Source organism: Oncorhynchus mykiss, chromosome 24 (assembly GCF_013265735.2).
Source record: "Oncorhynchus mykiss isolate Arlee chromosome 24, USDA_OmykA_1.1, whole genome shotgun sequence".
NCBI lineage: Eukaryota > Metazoa > Chordata > Actinopteri > Salmoniformes > Salmonidae > Oncorhynchus > Oncorhynchus mykiss.
The window spans coordinates 21966247-21988023 of record NC_048588.1 but is presented as its reverse complement, the minus strand read 5'-3'; the positions used below and the strand labels follow the sequence as shown (position 1 = coordinate 21988023).

Genomic DNA, 21777 nt, shown 5'->3' with positions numbered 1-21777 from the left:
GTGCCATGACTAAGAGTCACTGACTCTGGCTCCACTGTCTGGTGGCAGTTTAACTGTTGCTAAAGCACAGTCTGAGAGAGAGAGAGAGAATGTTGTAGTAACATTTTGTGCAACAGTTGGCTAACAATTTGACATCATATATAGCTGTCGGTTTTTAAAGGGTGGTTGTATCGCATTGAACATTGAGGTAGAGTATGTATCTGTCGCCCTGGACTCATATACCTCATGTAAGTGAAATGGGGGGACATGGTGATGATGATGATTGATTGTGGAAAGATTGTCAAAGTTGTGAATCTGAATAGCATTAAGAAATTAAACAATGTGTAGGCATATTTAGGAAGACCTACCTCACATATTTTGGATGTTTCTGTTTTTGGAAAACATGTATTTAATCTCGATAACTAAGAGGTTAAAATGAGGGAGGTCAGTTTACTGTTTTGGTCAGCAGCATGTGCTTGCAACTGATAGGTCACTGGGCAGTGGTCTGCTCTCTCTGGCTCCGAGAGGCAGGGAATGATTGCTCGGATCCAGAGTAACGGATTTTGCCCCGCCTACAAGATGCGCTGATTGTTCTTGCTTGTTCAACGAATCAACTTCCCAGTGCGCACTGAACTACTCCGCGTCAATTTCACGTTCAATGAATAGCCTTCTCAAAATTGTTGATGTTGAGGAAACATTTTACAACTTTGAAGAACATATTGAAGGTAAAGCACATTGAAATACAGATAACGATTATGGAATAGGCTTTATTGGCGTTTTTCTCTATATAGCCACACGGTCAACTTCAACAAATTGTTAGGCTAAATCAATGAAATCGTACGCTAAACAATGAAATATAAGGATGGAGGCAATTTAATATTTCATGTTATAACTGAGAAATCAACGCGTCACACTGGCCACGGTTTGTGCAGGACCTCTGCAAAGGTAGGATATTATTTTCCTTCAGCATACAACATTCCTTGTTCACTTGTTGACATTACATCCTACGAGTATAAGTTAGTTTGAGTGAACATCGATGTGGGTAATAGAAATATCATGCATCGACTGTCATGTCAAAAATACAGTATCTGCTTCTGCCATGACTTGAGTCGCATCGTTTCCTTATAACATAATCATATTGCTTGGCATGCCTGGCAGTGTTAAAACAAATAACAGTTATTAGGCGTATCACTTAATTGAAAACGTTTTCAAAGACCATAACTCAGGATCCTCTTGAACACTTTTTTTTAATGTCTATAATGAACTAATCAGACTGTGGGCAGTAATTAATATTGGGAGACTGGGTGTGTGATACCCCCTAGTCAGTTGGACAGGTTGCTGACATTCTGCACATAGCTCCTCTCTCTATTGGCTTTTTAACTTGACCCCATAGCCAGCTGTTATGCAGGGCAGCATGTGTGCAGCGCAACAACTGGAGGAATACCCATAGGGGTCCCCAGTCCTTCTCTCTCCAGTCCTACCCTTGTGCCTCTGATTCTGCATGTTTCTAAACACTCTTGTGTATGCATTTACCCCATAAAGCCTTTGTACACTAACTAAACCTTTCTCTCTGTACCGTAGGCTATATCTCTACCAATAATATGTGCTATCTCCATTTCATTCTGAGTGAAACTCTCTCAGGATGCATGCAGTATGAATGTAGCTAACACTGGCTCTCATCCTAGCCAACTCTAACTGAATAACACCCGTTGCTTCTCACAGCCAGACTCTCTCAGCCTCAGACAGCTTTTCTTCTTCTGTAATGTGTCAGGCCTGGGAAAATGCTTCTCTAGCTCACAGGAAGTGTCAGTCAGGGCCCTTTCTCTTTCTGTCATATTGAAACTACAATGTTTTCTTCACAGATAAAATAAGTTCACAAACCTCCTCCCACACTGCAGAGCCAGGTGGCTTGGAGGCAAAAATGTCCATTCATTAGAATCCACATAATAATCCTGTTGCTGCAGGATTATTTCCCTGCTGTAGCAGACTGGCTCAAATATCCTACATCTGTACTAGAGAGTTGGAGATACTCTGAAGTGGCTGGTGGTGAAGAAGCATGGGAACGGTCTGTCCGAGAGACTGTGGCGGCTCTAATGACTTCTATGGAAATGACAGAGTCAGACTGGCCTTAAAAGGCATTGTTTGTTTGAGATGACCTGAACCAAAATGTCATTTCTGAAAAGGATTCAGTGATTGGTCTGCCTGTTTGTAGCTGGACATAATGTGTGGTTTTGACAGAATGTTAAAGATGTCTATAACACCATTACCATGTAGGATGATTAATACTGTAAACCTGTCTTCTCTACACACTACAAATTAGCCATATCTAGTTAAACCTCTCTCTTCATTCATTCAGTCAATCAATCAAATGTATTTATAAAGCTCTTTTTACATCAGCCGATCTCACAAAGTGCTATACAGAAACCCAGCCTAAAACCCCAAACAGGAAGCAATGCAGATGTATAAATACGGTCTCTAGAAAGGCAGGAACCTAGGAAGAAACCTAGAGAGGAGCCAGGCTCTGAAGGGTGGCCAGTCCTCTTCTGGCTGTGCCAGGTGGAGATTCTAACAGTACATGGCCAAGATGTTCAAACGTTCATTGATGACCAGCAGGGTCAAATAATAATAATCACAGTGGTTGTAGAGGGTGCAACAGGTCAGCACCTCAGGAGTAAATGTCAGTTGCCTTTTCATACCCAATCATTCAGAGTTAGAGACAGCAGGTGGGTAGAGAGAGAATTGAAAACAGCAGGCCCAGGACAAGGTAGCACGTCCGGTGATCAGGTCAGGGTTCCATAGCAGGTAGACTGGGGGCAGGAGGGGTCAGTAAACACTGTAGCCCCGCCCGACGATACAGGACCAACCAGGCAGGATATAACCCCACCAACTTTGCCAAAGTAAAGCTCCCACATCACTAGAGAGAGCTCTTCAAACCACCAACTTACTACCCTGAGACATGGCCGAGTATAGAAGATCTCCCCCACGGTACAAACCCGAGGGGGGCGCCAACCCGGACAGGAAGATTACATCAGTGACTCAACCCACTCAAGTGAGTGGGTTGATCACCCCTCCTAGGAATGGCATGGAAGAGCAGCAGTAAGCCAGTGACTCAGCCCCCGTAATAGGTTTAGAGGCAGAGAATCCCAGTGGAGAGAGGGCAACCGGCCAGGCAGAGACAGCAAGGGTAGTTGGTCGCTCCAGTGCCTTTCCATTCACCTTCACACTCCTGGGCCAGACTACACTCAGTCATAGGACCTACTGAAGAGGTGAGTCTTCAATAAAAACTTTAAGGTTGAGACCAAGTCTGCGTCTCGCACATGGATAGGCAGACCATTCCATAAAAATTGGGCTCTATAGGAGAAAGCCCTGCCTCCAGCTGTTTGCTTAGACATTCTAGGTACAATAATGAGGCCTGCGTCTATGTGTTGCTATGTACGGCAGGACCAAATTGGAGCCCATGTAATGCTTTGTAGGTTAACAGTAAAACCTTGAAAACAGCCCTGGCCTTAACAGGAAGCCAGTGTAGAGAGGCTAGCACTGGAGTAATAGGATACATTTTTTCTCAATTTATTTATGGCCATGAAAGCAATTCTTTCTAGTTATCACAAACCAGTTATCGCAAACACATCACTTAACCCTATATAGAAGATAGAATGTGGATAATAGAGCATATCAAACCCAAATAGACTGTGTCAAATGCTTTGTTGGAACAAATCGCATCTATTAAGCTTAAATGAATGTGCCGTCATCTAATTAATTCCTAACAGGCTCAATCAGGCTGAATAACCCAGACATTTCCTCCTGTGATTAAACAAACACTGTCGGTCTGGTGAAAACCCACCTTTCACTGTTTTGGAATGAGACTCTGTTAAAGCTTGTCTGTCTGACTGACTATTTCACTCACAGCATACAGTGTCACATGTTCCACACTCCAATCTGGGCCCATGTAAGTGTCCACACTGGAGCAAGTGCTATTTTTAGAACACACAGAATGCTGTAAATAAAAGATGAAAGCTCTCCTTTCCTCCATGGACGTGGACCAAAACAACATTCAGCTCTTTTTAGGACGGATAGAGTCAGAGGTAGACATAAGTATTCAATGCCAGGCTGATTAGTTGTGATGCACTTCATCAAGCAGAGTTTGGTTTAGGATGGCACTTTAATGTGTGTAGTGTGAAGATACAGTCACAGTACAAGGCCTTCAATGCACACAAGTATGCCTTTGGAGAGTGTTTGTATGATATGAATCCTTGTAGCCATTGATGTAAGATTCATGCGACAGATAAACATAGTACAGATACTTTCCAGAGGCATTTAAAATGCTATTTGTGTTTACACAGGATTTTTCTGCGTAACTAATTTCTATCTGTGGTCCATTTTGATTGTCATGTACCATCTGACATTGTTGTCACATGCACATACAGTAAGCAACACAGAAGCAGTTGTATAGCTTCTGTATACAAGATGAATGGTCATGAATACAGTGGTTTGGTACATAATGTGTCCCACTACAGTGGGTTAATTAGTGATCAGATTCCTGTGAAGCCTGTAGCGTACTGTGAGGCCTGTAGCGTACAGTGAGGCCTGTAGCGTACAGTGAGGCCTGTAGCGTACAGTGAGGCCTGTAGCGTACAGTGAGGCCTGTAGCGTACAGTGAGGCCTGTAGCGTACTGTGAGGCCTGTAGCGTACTGTGAGGAATGTGAGATCTGTAGCGTTCTGTGAGGCCCTCAGCGTACTGTGAGGCATATGGGATCTGTAGTGTACTGTGAGGCCTGTAGTGTACTGTGAGGCATGTAGCGTACTGTGAGGCCTGTAGCGTACTGTGAGGCCTGTAGCGTACTGTGAGGCCTGTAGCGTACTGTGAGGCCTGTAGCGTACTGTGAGGCCTGTAGCGTACTGTGAGGCCTGTAGCGTACTGTGAGGCCTGTAGCGTACTGTGAGGCCTGTAGCGTACTGTGAGAACTGTAGTGTACTGTGAGGCATGTGAGATCTGTACCGTACTATGAGGCCAGTAGCATACTGTGAGGCATGTGGGATCTGTAGCGCACTGTGAGGTATGTAGCGTACTGTGAGGCCTGTAGCGTACTGTGAGGCCTGTAGCGTACTGTGAGGCCTGTAGCGTACTGTGAGGCCTGTAGTGTACTGTGAGGCCTGTAGCGTACTGTAAGGCCTGTAGTGTACTATGAGGCCTGTGGGATCTGTAGCATACTGTGAGGCCTGTAGCGTACTGTGAGGCCTGTAGCGTACTGTGAGGCCTGTAGCGTACTGTGAGGCCTGTAGCGTACTGTGAGGCCTGTAGCGTACTGTGAGGCCTGTAGCGTACTGTGAGGCCTGTAGCGTACTGTGAGGCCTGTAGTGTACTGTGAGGCCTGTAGCGTACTGTAAGGCCTGTAGTGTACTATGAGGCCTGTGGGATCTGTAGCATACTGTGAGGCCTGTAGCGTACTGTGAGGCCTGTAGCGTACTGTGAGGCCTGTAGGGTACTGTGAGGCCTGTGGGATCTGTGGCGTACTGTGAGGCCTGTAGCGTACTGTGAGGCCTGTAGCGTACTGTGAGGCCTGTAGCGTACTGTGAGGCCTGTAGTGTACTGTGAGCCCTGTAGCGGTCTATAGTGTACTCTGAGGCATGTGGGATCTGTAGTGTACTGTGAGGCCCGTAGTAGCGTACTGTGAGATCTGTAGCGTACTGTGAGGCCTGCAGCGTACTGTGAGGCATATGGGATCTGTAGCGTACTGTGAGGCCTGTAGCGTACTGTGAGGCCTGTAGCGTACTGTGAGGCCTGTAGCATACTGTGAGGCCTGTAGCGTACTGTGAGGCCTGTAGCGTGCTGTGAGGCATGTGAGCTCTGTAGCGTATTGTGAGTTCTGTAGCGTATTGTGAGTTCTGTAGCGTACTGTGAGGCCTGCAGCGTACTGTGAGGCATATGGGATCTGTAGCGTACTGTGAGGCCTGTAGCGTACTGTGAGGCCTGTAGCGTACTGTGAGGCATTTGAGATCTGTAGCGTACTGTGAGCCCTGTAGCGTTCTGTGAGGTCTATAGCGTACTGTGAGGCATGTGGGATCTGTAGCGTACTGTCAGGCCTGTAGCGTACTGCGTGGTCTGTGAGATCTGCAGCGTACTGTGAGGTCTGTAGCGTATTGTGAAGCCTGTAGCGTACTGTGAGGTCTGTAGCGTACTGTTGCGTACTGTGAGGTCTGTCGCGTACTGTGAGGTCTGTAGCGTACTGTGAGGCCTTTAGCGTACTGTGAGGCCTGTAAGCATACTGTGAGGCATATGGGATCTGTAGCGTACGGTGAGGTCTGTAGCGTACGGTGAGGTCTGTAGCGTACGGTGAGGCATGTGGGATCTGTAGCGTACTGTGAGGTCTGTAGCGTTCTGTGAGGTGTGTGAGATCTGTAGCGTACTGTGAGGCCTGTAGCGTACTGTGAGGCCTGTAGCGTACTGTGAGGCCTGTAGCGTACAGTGAGGTCTATGGCATTCTGTGAGACCTGTGAGGTCTACTTTAAATTTTGTGTAGGAAGGACTGGGTAGGACGGGGTAAATGTGGTTATGTGAGCAAGCAGGGTTTATGTTCTCCTCACAGCTTAACAGCACTCATGGTATTTCTGCAACACCCTCCAGTGCTTTGGAGCATAACGCAATCCTCTTACGTTACATATTAAATATCTAAATGGGTCTGAAAGTTTTCTGTTCAAACAGTGTTGTTCTCCAATCTGGTCTCCAAGTCTGTAACCTTTCATCCTGAAAAAAAGAGAACCTGAATTGCATAAAATCTTCTGCAATGTTTGAATATTTTATGAGTGATACAGTATGTTCGTAATTGTTTGTTTGTTGTTCATGTAGCTTACTTTTGTCGGTCTCATTTTCTTGTTGTTAGTAGTTACTATCTTGTCTCATCGCTACAACTCCCATACGGGAGAGACGGGAGAGTCTTCCAAAACACAACCCAACAAAGCCGCACTGCTTCTTAACACAGCGCACATCCAACCCGGAAGCCAGACGCCCCAACGTGTCGGAGGAAACACTGTGCACCTAGCAACCTGGTCAGCGTGCACTGCGCCCAGCCCGCCACAGGAGTCGCTAATGCGCAATGAGACAAGAATATCCCTACCGGCCAAACTCTCCCTAACCCGGACGACGCTAGGCCAATTGTGTGCCGTCCCATGGACCTCTCGGTCTCGGCCGGCTGCGACAGAGACTGGGCTCGAACCCAGAGTCTCTGGTGGCACAGCTAGCACTGCGATGCAGTGCCTTAGACCACTGCGCCACCCGGGAGGCCCGTCTGTCTCATTTTCAAGTAGTAGCTTTGTTTGATGACTCGAGTCCACTGGCGTTCTGTATCAGTAGTTCATCTGGCAGTATGGTCACTGTGGATCAAAGTATGATTCTCCTTGAAGAGGAGTCCTAGACATGCAGTAGACATGCAGTATGAACTAGGGTATAGCCTGAAAGTCTTTGACAAAGGTATAAATCACAGCAGAGCACTAGAGCCTGCAGGCAGCTCTGTCCTCCACAGCACCAGCTGTTTCACTCGCACACTCTGACTTCCTGCCATGCTGAGAGGAGAGCGGACTACTCTTATCAGTCAGAGATGCTACCATAGCTCTATTATAGTTTAGGCTTATAGAAAAGATGTTGACGATAATTCATGATAGCCCTGTGTGTGATACTTACAGGTAGTACGGTCAAAGTACTTCAAAGTATCTATTTTCTGAGTATTAACCATGCTTTGCACCACAGAGAGCAGGCAGGACAATGAAATGTTCAGCTATGTATCCTCTGTGATCTCTCTCTGAATGGTGTAAAAGTCTTAACTGATTGCAGTACTTAGAGCTGCTGTTCTGTTCTCACCAGAGCCTTACATCATGTGCTTACTTTTCCATGAAAGTCTTAATGATCGTTAACATGACTCTGAAATCTGCACATGCTTTGTTACTGCGTGCTGTTGACATGGCGATGGACGAACAATAAAATGGGGAGAAGACAGAACAATACTGTGAAACGTTTGATGGTCAGAAATGAGGCATGAAAGAAGGCTAGCGGTCAAGTAGTCAGACTGTAGCGCAGAGCGATGGACCGCAGCGGTCCAAGTAATGGAAAATAGCCATCTATGTCTCAGCTGTAACAGCAAAGTGACTCTGTGGTGGGTCCAGCTGTTGGTCCTAATAATGTACACCAGGCACAATAAATGATGAGGGCATTTGAGGTTCCTCCATCTGTGCCTGATGGCCTCGAGTCGCCACACGTTCCTTTTTAGGGGGAGGCCAGCATCTTAGAAAGGCTCGGGGACAGTGTGGTCTTCTGTACCGCTTTGTTCCTTTTCTTTAGCATATTTATTAATCATTTCCATGTGCACTTTCATGTAGAAACCATATGTTATATGCAGTGGCAATTTTAGCATGTACATCTTGGTGGGGCAACAAATATATATGTTTTTGATGCGTGCCAGGTGGTAAACAGAGCCCTGAATGATGCATTGCCACTGGTTATATGACATGACTTCACTGTTGTGCTGTTACAGTGGAATATAACACCTTATTAATGAAGTGACTGTATAGAGGTGAGACCACTCTTCTCCTCCTGTCTCTTCATTCTTAGCACCAGACTCTTGTTTAGTGGTGGTTACATCACCTGTTCACCTGAGCATGTCCAGGGCGACCGGAACGTGTGAAGCTGTAAAGATAATTTATAAAGCATGTATAATGCATGCTGTTTTCCCACTGCCATGCTGAGCCTGCCAACAGGTTGGTCTGTGGAGAGGGGGGTGAGGGTTGATTTAGAGAGGTGGGGGGGGGGTAGCTGTGGAGCACGCTCAGACCGGACTAGATGAAAGGTCTAAAGGAGTCCCGCAGTGTCACCACGAGTCTCCGTTTCCCCCGGTAACTTAATCTGCTGCTGATGAGTCACGGGGACAATCACCTTGGAATTTGACACCTGGATGAGAGGTGTGTGTGCGTGAATTGCCGCTCTCTATTGTACTACCTTCCAACTTTAAAGGCATAATCGACCTGAAGAGTGATATTTTAATTTCTCCCAAATTTGCTGTCGATCGTTTCACAGATTGTGGGACGTTTGTTCATTACTGTCTGTATTGTTAATACCTAGCATAAAAATAATTGGATGGCTAAGACCTGAAGGTGAACTGTCTAAACATTGTCCTCCTTTTAAATGGTAATTTGACAGAATAATACATTCAGTAGTGTACAGTGGAGTGTTGTGTAGAAAACAAGCTGATATTACATGGTACAGTATCGTACTGTAGGCAGCTTTTGGAAACAAAAGTTTTTTTTGTTTTTTTTACCCCCTTTTTCTCTCCAATTTCGTGGTATCCAATTGCTGGTAGTTACTGTCTTGTCTCATCGCTACAACTCCCGCACGGACTCGGGAGAGGCGAAGGTCGAGAGCCATGCGTCCTCAGAAACACAACCCAACCAAGCCGCACTGCATCTTAACACAGTGAGCATCCAACCCGGAAGCCAGCCACACCAATGTGTCGGAGGAAACACAGTACACCTAGCGACCTGATGTAGTGTCTTCTAGTTCATCATTGGCTGCTAGTAATAGCCCAATATTTGACCACGGCACCCAGGTGAATGTTGTTATCTCTTGGGGCCAGTGCTGGCTCAGTGATTTGAATCGCTAGATTTCTTTACTATGTCTCAAATTCAGTTGCAAATGCAACACCTTGGCACATTCATCCATCAATCTTCCCAGTTGTTGTAGTAGGCTAGGTAATATTAATACAATTCATCTAACGAAGGTATTATTGTTTCAGTTTTATACAGGTTACAGACCTCTTAGTTTGAACTTTGAACATTCAAGATTTTAAAAGTTTTGTTTGGAAGCGGAAAACATCCTCTTCCACTATCAAAGACCAACTTGATTTACAAGATCAAGGCCTGTACTTTTATATAGAATAAGCAGTATGACTATAAGCAGAATAAGCTATTTCTGCATAACGTTTTCAATACTGTGTATTAGTCAATATGCTAAGCTTAGGTCATGGGAAACTGGCTTGTTCAACCCAGATGGTTATGATTACCATTGACTTCTCTGTGTGTCTGCTGTGCTCTGACCTACAGGCAACTGCCAAAATAATGGAAACACTTGAGTGAATGTTGGTGTTTCCTTTATTTTGGTATTTACCTGTATATCCTCTGTGGGTTGGTTCAACAGCCAGTCTGCTTTAGTGGTTATTTCTACCCACGCTGTCTCTTCACACTGTTTATAAAGAGGCCATGGAGCAGGCTTGTTGACACATAAAACTGTTAGTGTTGTTGACAGATACAGCCGTTTGAGTGTGTCATAGAGGACATGAAACCTTCCTTTTAGAGTATGGGGTAGAGGACAGGAAACTTGCCTGCTCCATACAGTAACAATGGAAGGCTAGAGCTCCATTCTGCAGTAGCAGGTTATTACTTCATCAAAGCCTTCATCCAAGTGTTTTTCTCTTTCATAATAATTGTCTTCTTCATACCCCCATGTCTCAGATATTTACACTTTCCCCATGGCAATATCACTTACCCATCACACAGTTTAACAAATACATCTGCTACTTAAATAAAGTGATCGTCAATGTGTCTTTGGGGCTATGTACAGTATATTACACGGTGAGTATATCTGAAACTAATACTACAATTGCATCTGAATTTGTACAGTGAAATGTAGACTTGAGCACATGGCTAGTGGTTCAAAACTTCTCTTATTGGTTACTGTTCTCTGAGTTAGTAAGGTGTATGGTGGTGGACTCAGACAGTGGAGACACAGAGTAGCACTGCCTGCTAACAGCATTACATGCATTACATGGAGATCCCAGTGTAAGAACAGGTTAGTGTAAATGAGAAAGTGTGCGTGTGTGTCTCTACATATTTGTTTGTGTGTGTTTTCTGTCTGTTCATTGTGTTTCCTGGGTGCATGTTTGTGTGCGTGTCTTTGTGTGTGCGTGCGTGTGTGTGTCTGCTTTGCTGTGTCATTGCCCTCAGCACCCCTATCACCTCCCTCTAACCTGTAGGAAGTGTCTGTGCGGAGCCAGAGAGGACAGCGGGACACTGGCGCTCCAGACGACGGACTGCAAGAGCCTACCCAACCTACAACACAGGCATGGGACAGTAACCAATAACCTGGAGCATACAGTACAGCATACAGTATAGAGCTCATCTTTTCGGTCAACTTCAAGACTGGAGGGTTGCTGATACTTGGAGTCTTCCTGTCTAGCATTGAGAGTAGCAGACAGTCAGTCCTAGCAGCCAGCAGTGGACAGTAGGCAGCCAGCGAGCAGAGGGAGCGAGAGAGCTGTGAATGTTTAAGTGTGTAACAGGGCCTGCCAGTCCCGGGGGAGAGCGGAGGAGTACTGTTACACTCCCTGACAGACCTTATACATGTTTCATCTGCTCCTTGGAGAACAGACGCCCCCTTTGTTGTCTCATCCATCCGTCTCTCCTGGCCCGAGACGCTTCTGCAAATCGCTAGTCTCGCCGTCGCCCGACGACCAGCAACAGCCACACATCTCCCCACAGCTGAGGACCAGGCCAGGCCCAGGGTATCTGAAGGGCTCACCTGTAAGCAAACCTTGAAAACCAGTGGTGAGGAACCAGAATAGGATATAAGGCTATATGAGAGATCAGTAAATGAGGACGACCCAGTATTTTTTGAGTGTGTGCTGTGCTATTGGAGCATCTTGGCACCTGACTCTCAACAACCAGCTACCGCCTCAGCTTCCGCCAACTACAGCTCCCAGCAAGCCTGCCAACTACTAAAACGGCGAGCCAGCCAGCACCTCTCCTCCAATATCCACTGTCCTAGTAGCAGTCTCTGAGTGTGATTGTGTGTCTGTGAGTCTGAGCCTCGACCATGAACGAGAACTTACGGCCCCCGTCGCTCCAGTTGAGCGTCCCTCGCGATGCCCCTGCCTACTCGGATGGGGGGAATGGCGGGGTCTCGGATGGTCCTGTGTGGTCAAGCTCGTCCACCCCAACACTACGACGCAAGCGCTTCAAGATGCGGCGCATGAAGAACGTGCCCAGCGAGAGAGAGATGGAGAAATACAGGGGCAGGCTGGTGAATGGGTGGCTAGTCTCTACCCGCTCCCACTCGGACTCCAAGGAGTACCTGCAGCTGCCCTCCATCGAGATCACCCCATCCAGTGACGAGGATGGGGCCACCTGGTCCAACTGCTCTACGCCCAGCGCCTCACCCCGACGCAAGCGCTTCCTGCTCCGCAAGTGGCTGAGGGTGAGAGAGAAGAAGGAGCACGCCGGCAGCGAGAGCAGGTTGGTATGGAGTATTACCTCCCCCAAACTTAAACTTCTCCTTTCTTCCCTCCTGTTTCTCCCTTAAACCCTTCATGCTGCTTTGAGCCTGCTATCACTGTCCACTAACGTTTTAGCCAGTACTAACACTAACAGAAAGAACCTTGTCAAGGTCCTTGTCATGTTAGAATGTCTGTTTTTTTTTAATTGAGCTGTAAGATCGAATAAGAATCACAGGTGTATGATCGTGAGGCAGCAGCCTGCTGCCCATTGTGCTGCCCACAAAATCAATGCTGCCCATTGTATTCAACATTATATGTATATATATATATGTATGTTTTACACACACCACAAGGCAGGAATAAAAGCTGTCTGTTAAAAGCTGTTAGTAGCGCCTGTTCAAATGCAGTGTTCAAATGCACCATGAGCTAGAGGTAACAAAATCATTCTGAAAATCCCTGCTGAACTGCACATAGATGTATTTAGAGAACATAGAGAACGAGGGTCAGTGGATTCAAGCAGTCTAATGATTTGGTTACTGTGCATTACCATGTAAAGAGCCCCATGATCACTAGTTTCAAGTTATATTGTTACATGCACAGGATACAGCAGGTGTAAAACAGTATAGTGGAATGCTTAACCTCTGCGCTATTTCCTAATATTCCACAATAGAAGTAGTAATATAGATAAGAACTAAAACACTTGAAATGCAAGACACTTGAAATGCAAGACAAGACAAAAAAAGAAAAGAACAAGAATGCAGTTATATACAGGTCTTACAGTATACACAGATCAAATGCAATTTTATTGGTGACATACACATGGTTAGCAGATGTTAATGCGAGTGTAGCGAAATGCTTGTGCTTCTAGTTCCGACCATGCAGTAATATCTAACAAGTACCTTAATCCCACATGTGTAAAGGAATGAATAAGAATATGTACATATAAATATGTGGATGAGCGATGGCTGAACGGCATAGGCAAGATGCAGTAGATGGTATAGAGGACAGTATATACATATGAGATGAGTAATGTAGGGTATGTAAACATTATATAAAGTGGCATTGTTTAAAGTGACTAGTGATACATGTATTACATCCAATTTTTAATTATTAAAGTGGCCAGAGATTTGAGTCAGTATGTTGGCAGCAGCCACTCAATGTTAGTGATGGCTGTTTAACAGTCTGATGGCCTTGAGATAGAAGCTGTTTTTCAGTCTCTCGTTCCCAGCTTTGATGCACCTGTACTGACCTCGCGGGGTGAACAGGCAGTGGCTCAGGTGGTTGTTGAACTTGATGATCTTTTTGGCCTTCCTGTGACATCGGGTGGTGTAGGTGGCCTGGAGGGCAGGTAGTTTGCCCCCGGTGATGCGTTGTGCAGACCTCACTACCCTCTGCAGAGCCTTGCGGTTGTGGGCGGAGCAGTTCCCGTACCAGGCGGTGATACAGCCCGACAGGATGCTCTCGATTGTGCATCTGTAAAAGTTTGTGAGTGCTTTTGGTGACAAGTTCATTTTCTTCAGCCTCCTGAGGTTCTTCACGCTGTCTTTGTGGGTGGACCATTTCAGTTTGTCTGTGATGTGTACGCCAAGGAACTTAACTTTCCACCTTCTCCACTACTGTCCCGTCGATGTGGATAGGGGGGTGCTCCCTCTGCTGTTTCCTGAAGTACATGATCATCTCTTTTGTTTTGCTGACGTTGAGTGTGAGGTTGTTTTCATGACACCACACTCCGAGGGCCCTCACCTCCTCCCTGTAGGCTGTCTTGTCGTTGTTGGTAATCAAGCCTACCACTGTAGTGCCGTCTGTAAAATTGATGATTGAGGCGTGCATGGCCACGCAGTCATGGGTGAACAGGGAGTACAGGAGAGGGCTGAGGATCAGCGGGGTGGGGATGTTGTTTCCTACCCTCACCACTTGGGGGTGGCCCGTCAAAGTCCAGGACCCAGTTGCACAGGGCGGGGTAGAGACCCAGGGTGGGTGACGAGTTTTGAGGGTACTAGGGTGGGTGACGAGTTTGGAGGGTACTATGGTGTTAAATGCTGAGCTGTAGTCGATGAACAGCATTCTCACATAGGTATTCCTCTTGTCCAGATGGTTTAGGGCAGTGTGCAGTGTGATTGCGATTGCGTCGTCTGTGGACCTATTGGGGCGGTAAGCAAATTGGAGTAGATAAGGTCTTACCGTATACGCAGGTCTTACCGTATACACAGGTATTACCATATACACAGGTATTGCCATATACAATCTATTACAGTATATACAGGTCAGTCCAGTGCCAGCACTGTTAATACAATGTGCAGGGGTTCTTGAGTGATTAAGGAAGGAATATACATGTATAGTGCATTCGGAAAGTATTCAGGCTCCTTGACTTTCTCCACGTTTTGTTACGTTGCAGCAATATACAAAAATGTATTAAATTAGATTTTTTTGCTCATCAATCTACACACAATACCCCATAATGACAAAGCAAAAACTTGTTTTTCCTTTTTTTTTTTGCAAATATAAAAAAATAAAATATCTAATTTCCGTAAGTATTCTGACCCTTTACTCAGTACTTTGTTGAAGCACCTTTGGCAGCAATTACAGCCTCTAGTCTTCTTGGGTATGATGCAACAAAGCTTGGCACACCTGTATTTGGGGAGTTTTTCCCATTCTTCTCTGCAGACCCTCTCAAGCTCTATCAGGTTGGATGGGGAGCGTTGCTGCACAGCTATTTTCAGGTCTCTTCAGAGATGTTTGATCGGGTTCAAGTCTGGGTTCTGGCTGGGCCGTTGTCCTGTTGGAAGGTGAACCGTCACCCCAGTCTTTCCCTCGATCCTGATTAATCTCCAGTACATTACTCTACAGTAGATTACAGTTTTTGTTTAAATACAGTACTGTAGACCATAATACACTGTACTTTACTGTACTGCACTATAGCCTACTGTACCGAACTATACTGTGCTATACAATTGTCGAAACTTGTCAAACAAACAACTATGATGGGTACAGAATTGATCACAAATAATTTTGATATCAATCATTATTCTAATGAGCTCCACCCCCAAACAAAACCAGTCTTCTTCTTTGGGAGTGGCAATCATTAGAATAATAGCCAGTTTAATTGGACAGATATACACTGCTCAAAAAAATAAAGGGAACACTTAAACAACACAATTGAACTCCAAGTCAATCACACTTCTGTGAAATCAAACTGTCCACTTAGGAAGCAACACTGATTGACAATAAATTTCACATGCTGTTGTGCAAATGGAATAGACAACAGGTGGAAATTATAGGCAATTAGCAAGACACCCCCAATAAAGGAGTGGTTCTGCAGGTGGTGACCACAGACCACTTCTCAGTTCCGATGCTTCCTGGCTGATGTTTTAGTCACTTTTAAATGCTGGTGGTGCTTTCACTCTAGTGGTAGCATGAGAAGGAGTCTACAACCCACACAAGTGGCTCAGGGAGTGCAGCTCATCCAGGATGGCACATCAATGCAAGCTGTGGCAAGAAGGTTTGCTGTGTCTGTCAGCGTAGTGTCCAGAGCATGGAGGCGCTACCAGGAGACAGGCCAGTACATCAGGAGACGTGGAGGAGGCCATAGGAGGGCAACAACCCAGCAGCAGGACCGCTACCTCCGCCTTTGTGCGAGGAGGAGCAGGAGGAGCACTGCCAGGGCCCTGCAAAATTACCTCCAGCAGGCCACAAATGTGCATGTGTCCGCACAAACGGTCAGAAACAGACTCCATGAGGGTGGTATGAGGTGGGGGTTGTGCTTACAGCCCAACACCGTGCAGGATGTTTGGCATTTGCCAGAGAACACCAAGATTGGCAAATTCGCCACTGGCGCCCTGTGCTCTTCACAGATGAAAGCAGGTTCACACTGAGCACATGTGACAGAGTCTGGAGACGCCATGGAGAACGTTCTGCTGCCTGCAACGTCCTCCAGCATGACCGGTTTGGCGGTGGGTCAGTCATGGTGTGGGGTGGAATTTCTTTGGGGGGCCGCACAGCCCTCCATGTGCTCGCCAGAGGTAGCCTGACTGCCATTAGGTACCGAGTTGAGATCCTCAGACGGATAATATACCTGGGCATTACAGATCAGACTTTTGACCAAATTCGTAGTTACTGCGTTTTGCCTTTGTAGGGCAGTGTGTGAATGTTTAAATGTTAAAACTTTTAAATGAGAATGGGAAGTTAATGTTAAAGGGATACTTCCTTTATCTACTTCCCCAGAGTCAGATGAATTTGTGGATAGCATTTTTATATATCTGTCCAGTATGAAGGAAGTTAGCTTTGTCTTGCGAAACTACCTCTAACTAGCATTTGCCCAATGACTGGGAGTCTATGCTATCTGCTAGACGCTAGTTAGCAAAACTTCTTCAAATTGCACGCAGAGACATAGAAGTGGTATCTACGAGTTCATCTGACTCTGGAGAAGTAGATAAAGGGCCTCATTGCCAAAATCCGTAAGTTTCTCCTTGTTTTTTTTCTTCCACAAAATTTTAATCACAGTGCAGGTGTCCCAAAACTACCACTAACAGGTCCCGATCATTATCATCCTAAAAAAATAGAGAATCTTTAACTAATTCCTAACGCAACACTGCTGTAATGTTAGTAATAGATATGCATCTTTCAAATTATTTGCCAAGGATATAAAGGGTTCCGCACGTGCACAAGACAGGTTGCGGGAGACAATGCACGCAAATGGATTTAGAATTTTGGAATATTTATACCTTACAGTTGAGACGTCGAGCGTCCATAACCTCGATGTTAATTTGGGCCAAAACACTGCAGACTCAAGTGATCACTATCGAACACAACAGAAAGTAGCTACTTGATAAAGGCCTTAGGGGCCAAGTGTTCAGTTTGAGATTCTGCCAGTAGATAACTTCATTGCCCTCTAGTGGTCATATTCAATATGCCCAAAATACGCAATAGGAACGTATTCTGCATTGTGCACCTGGAATTTATGAATATTTCTTATTGTTTTAATGGAAAACCCCTAATAGCCAGTGTGTAGAGTTAAACATGCGAAGGGGGATATTACACGTTCTACTTTTGTGTACCTATTTAGGATACATGACAATGAAGATAATGACAGGGGACCCATGATGTCATACTGTTACCATAATTCTGTTACCGGGTGTTAATCCACATCACTTACTAAATAACTAAAAGAGATGTTTTGCAAATTCAAGGTGCCATGTCATAGCTAACCACATTCTTTCTGCAGACATCTTTGAATCTTATTTCGGGAGCAGGTAGAGGCTTGAGTTTTTGGTAAACATGGTCAACTAGAAAACTGAGGGAGATTTTAACCTCATTCTATTACCCAGCTTCACATCTGCACTGTTTTTCAAGTAAATGTTTTTTTTTGTAAAATTGACAATGGAATTTGTTAAAAGCAGTCCTTGTGTATAGAGTTTTGTTGAACTTTGCAATCAATGGTTTTAGTTTGGAATACTTTTAAAGTGAAAAAAAGTATCAGCGTCATTCTGTTACCATGAATTGCCTTACTGTTTGGAGTCACTGTCTAAGAAGCAGAGATTTCCATAGCACACATGATCATCTATTCTCAACTTCTTTCCTGTCCAGTAGAAGAACCAGTAGTTTCTCAATTTATTGACGTGAGAAAAGAGCTAGTTGTAATTTGTTCTAATATGTACAGTATGTTGGACATACTGCTCTTTCATTGAAATTATGTGAAAACAACGTTGATTCAACCCAGTGGGAGGTTTGCACCGGAGTAACACACAGCACACTAACATCAAGCATTTATTTCACTGTTCACCTTTATCTGTTGTTAATGAAGCATGTGACAAATAACATTTGATTTGATTTGTCAGCAAATTACACAAGATGAGAACCTGCAATGCAGACTATTCTTGTTATGTTAAGGGGAATGGAGAAGCTTCTAGTTCTGCTGGTATTTGTGTTCTCCCTCTCCCCTAACAGGGAGCAGAGATGGTAGTAGCAGATGGTAGACATACAGAGGGTTATTATGTCATGTCCATGCCATTTGACTGAACATCCTATTTTACCTAGAAGCATGTGTGCATAACCCTATCAGCTCCCTAAGTTAGATAAACTGGACCATTACCATTTCAGACTAATCACATCTCCAGTGGGGAGAACAAGTATTTGATACACTGCCGATTTTCCAGGTTTTCCTACCTACAAAGCATGTAGAAGTCTGTAATTTTTATCATAGGTACACTTCAACTGTGAGAGACGGAATCTAAAACAAAAATCCAGAATATCATGCTGTATGATTTTTAAGTAATTAATTTTCATTTTATTGCATGACATAAGTATTTGATACATCAGAAAAGTAGAACTTAATATTTGGTACAGAAACCTTTGTTTGCAATTACAGAGATCATACGTTTCCTGTAGTTCTTGATCAGGTTTGCACAAACTGCAGCAGGGATTTTGGCCCACTCCTCCATACAGACCTTCTCCAGATCCTTCAGGTTTCGGGGCTGTCGCTGGGCAATACGGACTTTCAGCTCCCTCCAAATATTTTCTATTGGGTTCAGGTCTGGAGACTGGCTAGGCCACTCCAGGACCTTGAGATGCTTCTTATGGAGCCACTCCTTAGTTGCCCTGGCTGTGTGTTTCGAGTCATTGTCATGCTGGAAGACCCGGCCATCTTCAAATCAAATCTTATTTGTCACATACACATGGTTAGCAGATGTTAATGCGAGTGTAGCGAAATGCTTGTGCTTCTATTACTGCGACAATGCAGTAATAACCAACAAGTAATCTAGCTAACAATTCCAAAACTACTACCTTATAGACACAAGTGTAAGGGGATAAAGAATATGTACATAAAGATATATGAATGAGTGATGGTACAGAGCGGCATTGGCAAGATACAGTAGATGGTATTGAGTGCAGTATATACATATGAGATGAGTATGTAAACAAAGTGGCATAGTTAAAGTGGCAAGTGATACATGTATTACATAAAGATGCAGTAGATGATATAGAGTACAGTATATGCATATACATATGAGATGAATAATGTAGGGTATGTAACATTATATTAGGTAGCATTGTTTAAAGTGGCTAGTGATATATTTTACATCATTTCGCATCAATTCCCATTATTAAAGTGGCTGGAGTTGAGTCAGTGTGTTGGCAGCAGCCACTCAATGTTTGTGGTGGCTGTTTAACAGTCTGATGGCCTTGAGATAGAAGCTGTTTTTCAGTCTCTCGGTCCCAGCTTTGATGCACCTGTACTGACCTCGCCTTCTGGATGATAGCGGGGTGAACAGGCAGTGGCTCGGGTGGTTGTTGTCCTTGATGATCTTTATGGCCTTCCTGTGACATCGGGTGGTGTAGGTGTCCTGGAGGAAAAGGTAGTTTGCCCCCGGTGATGCGTTGTGCAGACCTCACTACCCTCTGGAGAGCCTTACGGTTGTGGGCGGAGCAGTTGCCGTACCAGACGGTGATACAGCCCGACAGGATGCTCTCGATTGTGCATCTGTAGAAGTTTGTGAGTGCTTTAGGTGACAAGCCAAATTTCTTCAGCCTCCTGAGGTTGAAGAGGCGCTGCTGCGCCTTCTTCACGATGCTGTCTGTGTGGGTGGACCAATTCAGTTTGTCTGTGATGTGTACGCCGAGGAACTTAAAACTTACTACCCTCTCCACTACTGTTCCATCGATGTGGATAGGGGGGTGTTCCTTCTGCTGTTTCCTCTAGTCCACAATCATCTCCTTAGTTTTGTTGACGTTGAGTGTGAGGTTTTTTTCCTGACACCACACTCCGAGGGCCCTCACCTCCTCCCTGTATGCCGTCTCGTCGTTGTTGGTAATCAAGCCTACCACTGTTGTGTCGTCCTCAAACTTGATGATTGAGTTGAAGGCGTGCGTGGCCACGCAGTCGTGGGTGAACAGGGAGTACATGAGAGGGCTCAGAACGCACCCTTGTGGGGCCCCAGTGTTGAGGATCAGCGGGGTGGAAATGTTGTTGCCTACCCTCACCACCTGGGGGCGGCCCGTCAGGAAGTCCAGTACCCAGTTGCACAGGGCGGGGTCGAGACCCAGGGTCTCGAGCTTGATGACGAGCTTGGAGGGCACTATGGTGTTAAATGCCGAGCTGTAGTCGATGAACAGCATTCTCACATAGGTATTCCTCTTGTCCAGATGGGTTAGGGCAGTGTGGTTGAGATTGCATCGTCTGTGGACCTATTTGGGCGGTAAGCAAATTGGAGTGGGTCTAGGGTGTCAGGTAGGGTGGAGGTGATATGGTCCTTGACTAGTCTCTCAAAGCACTTCATGATGGCGGAAGTGAGTGCTACGGGGCGGTAGTCGTTTAGCTCAGTTACTTTAGCTTTCTTGGGAACAGGAACAATGGTGGCCCTCTTGAAGCATGTGGGAACAACAGACTGGGATAGGGATTGATTGAATATGTCCGTAAACACGCCAGCTGGTCTGCGCATGCTCTGAGGGCGCGGCTGGGGATGCCGTCTGGGCCTGCAGCCTTGCGAGGGTTGACACGTTTAAATGTTTTCCTCACGTCGGCTGCAGTGAAGGAGAGTCCGCATATTTTAGTTGCGGGCCGTGTCACTGGCACTGTATTGTCCTCAAAGCGGGCAAAAAAGTTATTTAGTCTGCCTGGGAGCAAGACATCCTGGTCCGTGACTGGGCTGGTTTTCTTTTTGTAATCCGTGATTGACTGTAGACCCTGCCACATACCTCTTGTATCTGAGCCGTTGAATTGAGATTCTACTTTGTCTCTATACTGACGCTTAGCTTGTTTGATTGCCTTGCGGAGGGAATAGTTACACTGTTTGTATTCGATCATGTTTCCGGTCACCTTTCCCTGATTTAAAAGCAGTGGTTCGGGCTTTCAGTTTCACGCGAATGCTGCCATCAATCCACGGTTTCTGGTTTGGGAATGTTTTAATCGTTGCTATGGGAACAACATCTTCAACGCACGTTCTAATGAACTCGCTCACCGAATCAGCGTATTCGTCAATGTTGTTGTCTGACGCAATACGAAACATATCCCAGTCCACGTGATGGAAGCAGTCTTGGAGTGTGAAATCAGATTGGTCGGACCAGCGTTGAACAGACCTCAGCGCGGGAGCTTCTTGTTTTAGTTTCTGTCTGTAGGCAGGGATCAACAACATGGAGTCGTGGTCAGCTTTTCCGAAAGGAGGGCGGGGCAGGGCCTTATATGCGTCGCGGAAGTTAGAATAGCAGTGATCTAAGGTTTTTCCAGCCCTGGTTGCGCAATCGATATGCTGATAAAATTTAGGGAGTTTTGTTTTCAGATTAGCCTTGTTAAAATCCCCAGCTACAATGAATGCAGCCTCCGGATAAATGGATTCCAGTTTGCAAAGAGTCAAATAAAGTTTGTTCAGAGCCATCGATGTGTCTGCTTGGGGGGGAATATATACGGCTGTGATTATAATCGAAGAGAATTCCCTTGGTAGATAATGCGGTCGACATTTGATTGTGAGGAATTCTAAATCAGGTGAACAGAAGGACTTGAGTACCTGTATGTTGTTATGATCACACCACGTCACGTTAACCATGAAGCATACG

General features: G+C 45.4%; 1 protein-coding gene across 8 annotated transcripts in view; it reads left to right on the top strand.

Annotated features, from left to right (window-relative positions):
* The first annotated feature begins 527 nt into the window (after positions 1–527).
* LOC110504027 (protein Aster-B) overlaps positions 528–21777 on the top strand; it is an 87876-nt gene continuing 66626 nt past the window's right edge. Inside the window, exons 1-2 of one of the 8 annotated variants that reach the window (XM_036961102.1) lie at positions 528–924; positions 10993–12250. In XM_036961102.1, coding sequence (XP_036816997.1) covers positions 11832–12250 — 419 coding nt within the window. In that variant the 5' untranslated portion in view covers positions 528–924; positions 10993–11831. The remainder of the gene's footprint in view (positions 925–10992; positions 12251–21777) is intronic. The other 7 variants (XM_021582815.2, XM_036961099.1, XM_021582816.2 and 4 more) reach the window with 7 other exon arrangements.